At 36.0% G+C, this 12,815-nt stretch overlaps 1 protein-coding gene and 1 long non-coding RNA gene across 5 annotated transcripts in view; one reads left to right on the top strand and one right to left on the bottom strand.

Annotated features, from left to right (window-relative positions):
- Positions 1-1,294: 1,294 nt before the first annotated feature.
- Positions 1,295-3,751, bottom strand: LOC307009000. 3 transcript variants are annotated; one of them, XR_013799934.1, is made up of 6 exons: positions 3,611-3,751; positions 3,274-3,407; positions 2,386-2,442; positions 2,126-2,155; positions 2,008-2,031; positions 1,295-1,925 (listed from the first exon to the last, which is right to left on the bottom strand). It is a non-coding gene; the product is annotated as an uncharacterized lncRNA (long non-coding RNA). The 3 variants fall into 3 exon arrangements; XR_013799935.1 differs by lacking the exon at positions 3,611-3,751 and having other exon boundaries at positions 2,386-2,735; positions 3,139-3,299; XR_013799936.1 differs by lacking the exons at positions 2,386-2,442; positions 3,274-3,407; positions 3,611-3,751 and adding an exon at positions 2,256-2,280.
- Positions 3,752-7,494: 3,743 nt separating this feature from the next.
- ccdc9b (coiled-coil domain containing 9B) overlaps positions 7,495-12,815 on the top strand; it is a 40,453-nt gene continuing 35,132 nt past the window's right edge. For both annotated transcript variants that reach the window (XM_079632668.1, XM_079632669.1), the window contains exons 1-2: positions 7,495-7,611; positions 10,413-10,522. In XM_079632668.1, the coding sequence (XP_079488794.1) occupies positions 10,442-10,522 (81 nt within the window). In that variant the 5' untranslated portion in view covers positions 7,495-7,611; positions 10,413-10,441. The remainder of the gene's footprint in view (positions 7,612-10,412; positions 10,523-12,815) is intronic.

Genomic DNA, 12,815 nt, shown 5'->3' on the forward strand with positions numbered 1-12,815 from the left:
CATCTCACTAACGCCAGTGGGCGGGGCCTATGTTGATTTTCTTATGCAGAGGCGGTCTTTCTCTACTTTAGTACGTCATAAAGAGGCACATAATTTTGAGCTCTCAAAGTGCATCAGATTTATGCATTTAACCTCAAAATGTACAAAATGTTCTTGAGGGGGACCATGCCCCCGAACCACCCAACATAGTTTTACAAAATCCAATGGGAAACACCGATCATTTATGAACTTTACTCCAGCATAGTGCAACAAAGTTCTTTTAAGTCAGTAAAACTGTTAATGCCAAATGAAAATGTCCTTGGACAAACTATACATTTGGCCTGCCTACAAGACATTGTGCCCAGGGGCCTCTGAAGTCTTAATCCGGCCCTGTTTAACAGAATAACTGGTGGATAAACTGCATTACCCATGGTGCTCGTAAGAGGCTTCAGTGAGCAAATTGCACTAAGAGGTCTACAGGGAATGCCATGATGCACATGACTGATCCTCAAAGTGTATGCATATTTTGTGACTACTCAACTTTTTTTTCATTTGCAATGCTTTGTGGAATTGTAGTTATTTCCATCAAAGCTATTAAGTCCAGCCTTTTGTGTTTTGTCCAATTTTCATGTACTTTTTTTTTTTTCTTTCTTCAAATAAAAGTTTGAGATTCATTGAATAGCTGGTTGGCTTAGTACTTCTGGAAACAATGCTGCTGAAAATTTGGGTAACACTTTATTTTGATGGTCCCTTTTGAACATTCTGTTAACTAGAAGTAACTTTGGCAACTACATGTCAACTAACTCTCATTAGAGTATTAGTAGACTATCTGCTTAATATCTGCTAACTCTTTATTGTAATGCTCCTCAACAGACATTCTACTGACTAACTTTGCAACTACATGCCAACTTATTCTAACCCTACCAGTCTACTGCTCTACTAACACTCTAATGATTGTAGACATGAAGGGGCAATGTTACTTATAGACAACAGAATGTGTTAAAGGGATCATCCAAATAAAGTGAAACCAAAATTTGGTCTTGCACTGTTTTGTTATTGGAGTTTTAGGTTCTCTTCCTACTAAAAGCTGGGTAGTGAGTGACCTTATGTGCCATTACCGGCCCCAAGTTTAATTGAGTGTTGATTTTCACCTTATACACCCTTTTTGAGTGTCTGGACCAGTGGTGGGGACCTGCTGGCACATGCATACTGAATAGGAATGCTAAATGAAACACTATCCAGGAATTAAACCTCTAAGCGTCAACATTGCCACAGCATTTCCCACTTTTGGAGAACTCCCCTACAAAATGAATCATTTGTTGGTTTATCCATTTTTATTTGGAAAATGGCATGAATCACATTTAGAGTTTGGTTTAATGTTTAGGGATACAAACTTGCAGTACCTGGTTCCATCCAGTTGTTGTGCCGTAGCAGCAGGTTAGCTATACAGTCATCCTCAAATCATATACATAACAGACAAGATTTTGCATTGAAACTTAATATTTTCTGGAATTTAAGATGTTTGGCAGATGCCCATAAAAAAAATCAGTTGGTGCATCACTTATACAACATCTCAGGCATTTTGTTTCTTGCCCAGCACAGTTACACAATGTCAATCGTTGAGTTTAGATTCTGATCCTGATGTGTTTATTGCTTAAATACAGATATGATTTCCACAGTCCGTTAAAAACACTAGTGCTCAGTGATTAAAAACAAAGACAATTTGTTCAAGGGTGTTTTAATTTCATTATTTGAATGCAAAGTTTAACTGAAACCCAGTTTGTTGCATGGACCATCGTGTAGTTTCCGGCTTTGAAGTTTTAGTCTCATTTTTTTCCTTTTTGTTCACCTTTTTTCCCATGGTCACCATGACTGTGTTCGTGACCTTTTCCATGCTGACCTTTCTCTTTCCCTTTGTCTTTGTCTTGACCCTTTCCATGCTTCCCCTGCAAGACAGCAGTAAAATCAAAGTACTGTAACAAAAAAGTGCATTTATGTTTTCACCATTAAATTGTGTTGTTTATTTACCTTTCCACCTTCCTCTACTGAGCCCTATGAGACATGAAATATGACAATATGATTAGCATAAAATGGAAAAGTTATTTAACTGTTTGTGTATAATTGTTTAAAGTTATTGTCTTCATACCTCACAGTGAGAATCCTCATCTGCGCAATCCTGTTAATATACAGTATATGATCAGTGTATCATTCTTTAAAATTAACCTTTTATTTAATCAATGAATTGCTATGCACATTTAAAAATATAAATATCTCACCTTCTTTGGTGCTGTAGAAGACATTGGGAAAACAAAAACAAGCATAAACAATTGTTCTCAGATGGCATTTAATGAAAACGATTGGAAAAGTGTAAATGTAAAACATCTTAAACATTTAATAAAATATCACTTACGTTTATCTCCCATGTTGAAATTTTCTGATATGCAATACGGCAGTGAAACGGAACTATAAAAAAAGAGGCATAAGCGAATTTGCTTTTGACTGCATGCTTGAATTATATGTATTATTTCCAACACGATCTCATGAAAGTGCGTATCTATACCACGAATGTTATTTCTCGTACAATTTATACGCCAAAATTTTTTTTTTTTTTTTTTTTTGCGTATCTAAGTGCGTGCTTATTACACGCCATAAAGTGTGTATCATATGCACGTGAAAACTGCGTATCATATGCACGCTAAAACTATTTTTGTCGTATAAATGGCACGAGAAATAACATTCGTCGTATACATGGGTTTCTGTGCAACGTCATCACGTAGATGCGCGCGCATCTAAGAGGCAGAAAGCAACAGTCTTTACGGCTATATCTAGCAGAAGCAGAGATGACGCGGAGCTGTTGTGTTTTTATGATTTTATACTAATGTTTTTATGATTCGCAAACTTAGTTGGACAATTTCATACTAGTCAACTAACTAACTTTTTACATAATGTTATATTAATATGCAAATGAAACACAAGCAAACAGATTCAACTCTGAAATTGCAGTTTATTATTGAGTCAACAAGAATTTACAAACAATGCGAAATCTACGTTAATTACAATGTTCTTTTACAGAACTCGGCATAACATATAGCGGTCTTGCCTCTTGGATGCGCGCGCATCCGGTATTTGTTTGTATACAAGAAACCTGTGTATTGATACGCACTTTCATGAGATTTTCTAAATGCAATAAATTATTCAATCTGTTTTGGTTTCTGTCATAAACAGTCACATTAATCATGCATTTGACAAATATAGCTCAGTCCTGTGGCAGCGAATAAATGAAGAATGTCTTACCTCTGGTCTTGTCTTGTTCTTTCAATGTGGAAAACCGTTTCCCTGCTGTATTTATACGCGTAGGTCCGCCCTCAGGTGACACGATACCTGCTCTTCCGCACCCAAGAGTGGATAAACAAGTCTGCGTTTGGAGTCTGTGCTTGCAGTCATAAAAAGAGTTGAATGAGAATTATATTGTTAATATCAACTGTATTTTCTGCATATGCTAAATCTCCTCTATTAGTTAGTTTCATGTATTTGAGTGCATGGCTGATGCACTGAACAGAACACTTTATTTTGATATTAGACATTATAAGTAACTTTACTAGTACTGTACATGTCAACTTATTCTACTAACCCGCACCCTAATCTAACAGTTGGCATGTAGTTGCACAGTTAAGACATCTGCATCCCTACATGTATAAACATGTGAGTTTTAATGTAAAAGTTCTCTTGCTGTAAAATGGTGATGTTTTTTGCTTTTCGTGGGGAGAGGAATGTTATTGTCTCACACTGATGCAATCTGAATGGAGAAACGCCCAAAATATCTTGGCAAGTTCATAGAAATAGTCAGTTGAAGGAATCATAATTACAGCCTTCGGTTTCCACTTCACAAACCAGAAAGTCTACGAAAGTCAGAAAGATCTTCTGAGGTGCCAAACAAACTGTCTGTGTCTAGAGTTTACATGAAGATGCATAGAAACATCTTACAAATTACACAAACAAATCGCATAAAATTGTAAAAAAATAATAATACCTACAACGTACAGCTGCTTGTCACTGCATGCATTACCATTAAAAGGACATTTTTGTACATTTTACCCCTAAAGGTGCATATTAGTAGAGTACACTCTAACAAATGCTGGGTTGTTTTAACCCAAGCTTGAGGCAAATATGGACCAACCCAGCCGTTGGGTTACATTTTTAAATTGCATTTTTGTGTTTGTCCATGTTTGACCCAAAATTGGGTTAAAACAACCCAGCATTTTTTTTAGAGTGTAGAAATATAAACCTTAAAGTAGTGCATTTAGGGGTTAATTAGGTACAAAGTTGTCTGTTATACATTCTCCACAACAAAAAAAAAAAAGTTACAAAAGATGTCACTGGGGCGGTACCTTTTCATAAGGTATAGCCCGTTCCTTTTAGGTATGAAATGTTCCTTTAGGGTATAGTCTACTCTTTTTTCTAAGATGTAAAAGATACTGCCCTAGTCACAGCTTTTGTACCTTTTTTTTTATGTACTGGCCCAGTGACAAGCTGTTACCCTTAAAGGTACAATTTTTTTAACAAATTCTGAGAGTGAATGAAAAAATTTACGTTTATGCAAAGTAATCGTCTTTCATAATTCAATAAACAAACTTTTTCACTTGTTATTTTTCTGTGAAACCATATTTAATATTTAACACGCTAGAAATAAATCTGACTTGACTTAAATTCAAAAGAAAACTGAAAGTGTTAACTGATCCTCATTTGCATTTGAGTTAATTAAAGTCAAAGGAAACTTATTTTGATTTGTCATAACTTAATGATCATATAATTTTTTTTACAGTGATTCAGCAATATCAAATAATATATTTGTCTTAAATAAAACCAGTTCATTGGACTTTATGAACAGCTGCACTACTTCCTGAACTTTAGCCAGCTCTTTTGTTTCCAGTCTGCCATTATTGGACAAACTGATTAATCCAGGTGTGCCTGACCAACACCAATAATCAGACACACCTGGATTAATCAGTTTGTCCCAAAATGGCAGACAGGAAACAAAAGAGCTGGCTAGAGTTCAGGAAGTAGTGCAGCTGTGCATAAAGCCCTTTAGATGTTATCATTTTTAGATTATAATTTTGTTTCAGTGCATGCAAAAGATAAATCACAAATTATATCTTTTAAATATCTATCTTTATCCTGCATGGAACTAAGAATGTACGAAGGATTCCCTAAGGATATTGATTCATGTTAAAGTTTGCATAAGTTGTAAACTGACACCAGATGTTGAGCTTGAGAATAGAATTGAAGGATTTCTTGACGGTGTATGTTTGTTTTATATTCTTTTGAAACATAAAGCGGGTGTTTGCTCTGTGAATCTGGATTAACCCGCTCTGTGTTTGTAAAGGTGTACGGATGAGTTGCATATATAGAGGCTTGTGCACCCGTCATCTATGATTGATTTAATCAAGCATGTTAACAAGCAGATCCATGGGAGAAAATTAGTTAAATTCTCATGAAATTCCCCTTTTTATTTATGCAAAATGTAGGCCTGGTTTCACAAGGTTTAGATTAAGCCAGGATTAGGCCTCAGTTCAATATAAACGTGCCTTATAAAACATTGAGTGAGACAAAGCCATTGACATATTTTAAGATCTGTCAGTGCAAGTTGCTCTTAGTTCAAACATGCATGTCTGTGAAACCAGGGGGTGATTTTATTATCTTTTTATTAGATTTTTGGGGGTAAATTGTGATGTTTTCCTGACAGTTTTCATTAGATTCGCTTCATCAAAACTACTTATGCAAGGTTCTTGATATCACACCACTTATACGCTTTTGTTTTAACTAGGTTAACCAACTCCATGCCAAGAAGGTGAGAGTTCTTGGCTGTAATCCTCAGAGAATAAACAGGTTTGGTCATGTTTACCATCACAGCACATTGACACGCATGCACATTGGTTGCTGGTTGCCAAGAGCCCAATCCTTGGTTTTTATATGTTAGCCTTTTGTAAAAAAAATCCCTTTACATAAGAAAAGTCAGTTACTGATATTATACCTCCAGGAAATCACATAATTTTGGAGGGAAAACAGCAGCAAAAACCTCAGTTTCATCATTAGATCTCATATGCAGTGCTATTTTAGTGTCAATGATGTACCATTATAGTGTTTGTTCATATTTTAAATGACAAAAATCATTAATCAGTTTGATAAGGTGTTTTAAAAAATATAAATATTAACTTGCAGTTATAATCAAAGTTAATAAAATTGAGATGCAGATTTAAATCCTTTTATAAAAAACATTCCTTAAAAACAACACAAGCACATTTAAAAGCATATTCCTGTTATAACTAGTGAAAGTTGATAGTGTGTGGGACAAGCCAGTTTTATTCACATTAATGACATGAGTCACTGCTTTAACACCTCACTCTCCTCTGATTGGTCGACATGGAGGTGTGTCTGATCAACAGCAAACCTAGTGTGCTACTATAATGAGCTTCAGGCTTATATTTTAAAAGATCTTGGCGTTTTCAAAAGACTCATAATTTAGCATACTTGCGGTCTCATTTTTTAGGTTTTTTTGGTTCAAAATTGATTTGATTCTCTTAAAATGTGGTTCAAATGTGATTTTTTTTAAAGAAACAAAAAACTGGTTATGTTTTGTGCTGTGTTTATAACATTTAACATCACCAAACAATGTTAAACATGACATTAAAATTCCAAGCATAAGACAATAGAAACATATAGCCTATTAAAACAGCCTTAATGTCACATATGCAAACCCATATCCAGATAAATAGCCATTTTCTCCACATTGCTCATTGTTTTATAAAGCAGATCGGGGTGGAAATGGGAGGTTTGAAAAGCTTAAGGTAACACAAACAGTGTAGTGTTTAATATTGAATGTATCACTTAATTTATCTTTATCTTACATTTAGTATGTAGTTTGGGGATGAGATGTGTGCTTTGCATTTTGGCTTTATGAGAACATTTAAATATACAGGTACTGTAGCTATTTGGGTGTGTAACATGAAGCCACAGTGACACCTGAATCTCTTTTTTAATGGTCTGCATACACAGCCGTAGTGTTGTGGAGATGAGCGGTCATGTACAGTAGTAAAACACTGGTTTGTTTTCCCTCGAGCACAGGTGTGGCTTACGCTCAGTGTTGCAGGTGTGCCCTCTGTAGACCTTCTATATATCTTGAACTAAACCATATATAGACCTACAGTAGAAAAAAACACTCGTTTAATAATTTCATGCAACGTCGCTTTTATTATAGATGTGCACTTTGACCCAATTCCTGGTGTTTGGATACTGTTTATTCTGTCGTTGCACTGTTTAATAGCCTATGTGTAGCCTAGATATATTGCCAAGAATGTCTATTGCCCACAGACTCAATGATAAAATGATAAAAATTCATTGAGATAAATAAAAATAGACTCAAATGAGTCGACAGTTGTAATGAATAAGCTGAAGAGCACAGCTATGAAAGTGCGTAGTAGCTCAGATCACGTGGTTTCGCGCTGAGTGACTATTCGTCTTTGAGCCAGCAGGTGGCGCCAGATCTGCAGCGCGCAGTGACGTCACTCAGTCAGGCCTCAGCTAGCTAGTCATGATGATCATGAACCTAACTTGTGTTTTATGCCAAGTTGGCAGGTAAGCGGTTCCACATCCACCATGAATACTGGTTTATCTGATTATTTGATCATCATTTTTCTCTTTTAATGTCTGAAGTGGTATAAAAATGCAACATAAAAAATGCTGAACGCGTTTTTGACGTTACAATACAAACATACAGTTGTCAAATCTGTGATTTTACGTAACGTTACAACTCCATCTCAGATGTAACGTTAAGTCTGTTCATTGTAATGTTTCAGAGGTATACATAACATTATTTTTGTTTTAAACAAGTTATTGTTGATTGTTTAGTGCTGTTTTATACTAGTTTGATTGCTAGTCTACCCAGCTAACAATAATAATGTTCTAAATTTAAAAACGTTTTATAACCGTTATGAAAAAGTTATTTGAACATTCAAAACGTTTAGTTTTTTTTTCTTGGTTATGCGAATGTTTTGCAAGTAAAGTTAATGTGGGAACAATTTGAACCTTCTGAAAGAAAGTAGGAACGTTTAAAAACATTCTAACGTCCAAATGAAATGTTTCATAAAAACGTTTCATGAAAGACGTAACGTTATAAATAATGTTTTTGTGCTAACGTTTTGAGAACAATATTAAAGACCAGATAACTTTGAATGAACGTTTAATTAACTGGAAGAACGTTTGATTAACTTTGAGGATATTGTCACAACTTTCTGAGAACGTATTCCCGTTTGCTAGTTTATGGATTTTCTCGTTAATATGCAGATATTGAGCAGGATAAACCAGCTACCGTTAGCTGCTACTTAAAGTACTGTTGTTTTATCATGATGGTATTTGGATATATTCATATTTGAGCCTGGGATTCGGTAATATTTCAGTCCCCCAGACTTTTTAAAGTCTAAATTAAACAATAGCCTACGTCGTAGGTAATCATGAACTTAAAGGGATAGTTCATTTTAAAATTAAAATTCTGTCATCATATACTCACCCTTAAGTTGTTTCAAACCTTTATGAATTTCTTTCTTCTGCTGAACACAAAGGAAGATATTTTAAAGAATGTCAGTAACCAAACAGTTAACAGGTCCCATTGACTTCCATAGTAGGCTATTTTGTTTTTTTGTCCTACTATGGAAGTCAATGGGACCAGTTAACTGTTTGGTTACTGACATTCTTTAAAATATCTTCCTTTGTGTTCAGCAGAAGAAAGAAATTCATACAGGTTTGAAACAACTTGAGGATGAGTAAATGTTGACAGAATTTTAGTTTAGTTTAGTTGGCAGGTATAAGCGGAACCACATCCACCCTGAATACTGGTTTATTTGATTATTTTACCTCATTTGTCATACTTTTTCTCTTTTAATATCAGAAGTAAAAATTCATAAAAGGAATAAATACAAAGATCACATTTAAATAATTTTTTATCATAAAATAATGTCTTATTTCTATTGTACGCTAAGCATTTTGTCATGTCCCTGAGGCACTTAAAGGTGAACTATGCAGTTTTGGGAATTTATTCGCTGTATTCTCGCTTTTTGCTCGCAGGTTTCTCTGCTCCCCCTACAGCTTCGGAATAGATATTTGACAACACTGTCGAAAAACTCGTTGGCGACTCTCAGATACCAGAGGCTAGTAGATCCATAGATATCATATAATAAAGGCTAGATGTCTCGTGCTGCTGGCCAATGGAGGTCGACGTCCGCACACGGCGGCCATCTTGTCACAGGGGGCTCGCTCACTCGTAACATTGTGTTTTAATGGTGCTTGTACTTTTTAAATAACCATAACTTGCGAAATTTTCTACCGATTTTCAAACGGTTTGGTTTGTTATAAACGTCAGAGATGTAATTATGACACTGCATACATATGAACAATTATAACAATGGACTTCCATATGAAAATATCTTTGAACAGAACGTAAGAAACCAAACCGTTTGTAAATCCGTCAAGATTTCAGCAAGATAAGAGGATTTGTGTTTGTGCCGATCACTCGCCTTACTTCAGATACCACAGAGCTCACAAGAAAGCTTCCCTGTGACAAGATGGCCGCCGGTGATGCCGTTCGAGACTCCGCCTTAAGACATCTAGCCTTATATGGATATCTATGAGTAGATCAACGACATTACAGCAGACCGGACATTCTTTACAACGTCTTCTTCATTTGGGTTCGAACATTGTGAGGGAGCGCAATAATGACACAATTTTAGCAGATTTTTTTTGCCGTAAAGCAATTCGTTACATCGCGAGACCTGATATCACGCGATAGTTCCTGACGCGGCGGCCCGCGACCCAAAGTTGCAAGGGTGGTTTTTCCGCTCACAGGCGATAGGGGGGTGCGAGACGACCACCATTCAACCCGAAAAAAGTAATATAACCATTCCAATGACTCTGAAGCTCTTCAGTTAAGGTAAAAAAAAACCTGCATAGTTCACCTTTAACTGAATTTGTACGTAGAAAATATTTAACAAATTGTGCACAGTATAAACATATAGTATATATAAGTATAAAGTATTTATTTGTGTTGATTTCTTGTGAAAAATAATAAATAAAAGGTCTGTAATGCCTGAAGTGGAGAATTTTTTTTTTTTTTGGAGGTTTGATATGAGTAATGATGTGGGGTATTTAGAAAGTTAATTATTTATAATATTATAATTCAAAAATACAAGTTGAAATATTACCTAATCCCAGGAATTACCCATTTGTAATAATATTTACTGGTACTGTATTTCAAAAACTATGAAATTTCAATGTTCAAAAGAATATACAGTGTCCGTTCAGCTGGGGTTCTTTATGTTTTCTGCCAGTAATCAAGTTTGTTTTTGGTTCTTTTATGCAACCTGATTTGTCATTGTTTCTTACAGCGGAGAAACACAGAGCCTGAGGAATCATCATGCAGCAACACCAGGAGCATCTCTTCATGTTCACGGACTTCTGTGAGGACCAACACGGTCTGCTGGAGGACAAGACGCATGTGAGTGTTTGAAACACTTTTTGTTGTGTTCAGATCGAGATTGTGAAGTCGTCTTGATTCATGTAACCAGACTTGATTAGTATGACTTGCTTCATTTAAAGTTAAAGTTGCACTAGTTTTGTTGGTAGCACTTTACAATAAGGTTCATTAGTTAACATTATTTAAAGAGGTCATGAACTGGCTTTTTTAATTTTATTCATATAGTTGTCTGAGGTCAACTGAAGACGTTCGCTTGGTTTTTACATTCAAAAACATCTAAATTAATAAGTATTCGGCTATTTTCTACCCTGGTTTTGAGCCTAGCTCTTGAAACGCTCTGTTTTTATGGGCATTGAAGACTTGGAAGTAAACGTCCACTGCTATGTTTGGATAACAGTTTTACATATTATAATAAGTTTCATGTAACGCGTGAATCGGTGGGCGGGGCTAAACAGGCGGTGTTGAAGTAGGCGTCGATCTTCTGCAGAGGCGGGTTTTGATACCCTGTGATGTCATAGATCCCCACTTTGAAAATCCAGTCGTTCGCTGCCCCTGGTGTCAATAAAAGCTTTTATTGGACTAACAAGAAAGTTTTCAGTTCTGAAACTTAGGCTACAGGATATTCTTATAGTATGATGACCTCTTATCAAAAGCTCAAGGAAATTTTGATTTCTCAGTTCATCACCCCTTTAATGTATTAGGCCGTGTGTCCACCAAAGCGTTTTTAGCCAGCTGAAAATGCCTAGCTGTGGGTGCTTGAGAACATTTTAGCAGCACAACATTTTTTCAGTTGAGATGCTTTGCTTGTTATGATACGGAATGACTCAATTCTAGGAATAAATCCAGGAACTGCTGCCGTACCAGCGGCGCAATGATATTACACAGCGCCTGAAAATAGTCCCCAGCTCGGTAACTTCCAATGTGACCGGCACTAAGTTTGTAATATCATTGCGCTGCTGGTACGGCAGCAGTTCCTTGATTATTACGCAGGAATGAGAGGATAGTTCCTAGTCATATTGGCCTAAAAAATCATAACTTTTCATTTTCCGTCGGTCTTAGTACACGATGTAACTACAGAAGCGTCAAGTTTTAAATAGAAAAAAATATCGAAACTCTTTGGTAATTTTTTGGACAGAGATGCTAACGGTCTAATCAAATTCAATGATCTATGCTAAGCTATGCTAAAAGTGCTATGAATGGATTTGAAAACTGTAAAACTGTTTAACTCTAGGGGAGCTGGAAAATTAGCCTATTTACAAAAAAAGTGGTGTTCCTTTAAAATACACGCATAGGTTTAGTTACCTATGATCAGGCGCCTGAACTTGACAATCGACTACTTTGGACTTCGACCGAAAACAGGAACTAAATACAGGTCTGTGCGCTGGCTGATATAACATCATTTTTATTAATATCTTTCACATCTCCTGCAGTCAGATTCACTCGTGTTCACTCTGAAGGAATCACTCAACATGGCTGGGCACTTGTAATGAAACATCAAGGATGATAAGAGAAATAAAAGCAGGTTTAAAATTAGACCCCATTCAAGTCAATAGGGTGCACATTTTAAAAAGAGGATAACACGGTGTAGGCAACACCGATTTTTGTCTTTGTTCTCTGTATTGACAGCACTCCAAATGTACTAAAAATTGAGCTCAATGTTAAAATTGACCGGAGTTCTCCTTTAAAGGTTGGGTAGGTAAGAATTGTCTAAAGAACTTTTTTTCAAATTGGCTTAAACTGTCTTTATATACCAATACATAATTAAAATGTAAGTACTTTGAAAAAGAGAGTATAAAAATTGAGTGACTATAGTGTATTTAATCTTCAAAAAACACAGCTCATTAATTCCCACCGGGACGAAACAAGTGATTGGCTTGCGCAACTGTCACTCTCCGTCGCCATGACTACCGCCGCTATTACTGGCTCCGCCCACGTGCGTGCAGTCGCGCACCCGTTTTTAGGTAGGAGTGAATGGAATTAATGAGCTGTGTTTATTGAAGATTAAATACACTAGAGTCACTCAGTTTTTTATACTCTCTATTTCAGAGTACTTGCATTTTAATTATGTATTGATATATAAAGACAGTTTAAACAAATTTGAATAAAAGTTTTTTTAGACAATTCTGACCTACCCTACCTTTAAGTACTTGAGGATGAGGTCTTCAGTTCAGATTTGCATATCTAATTGACAAAGTGTAATTGACAAATTTTAAGGTGAAGTGTGTAATTTCTATGCCACATGGGTCACCAAATGAGATCACTTTTCAGTAAGCAGCCACCCTAGCGACTGCTTAGCAACGACCTGTCAACAACC

This window comes from Phoxinus phoxinus (genome assembly GCF_949152265.1).
Source record: "Phoxinus phoxinus genome assembly, chromosome: 13".
Lineage (NCBI taxonomy): Eukaryota > Metazoa > Chordata > Actinopteri > Cypriniformes > Leuciscidae > Phoxinus > Phoxinus phoxinus.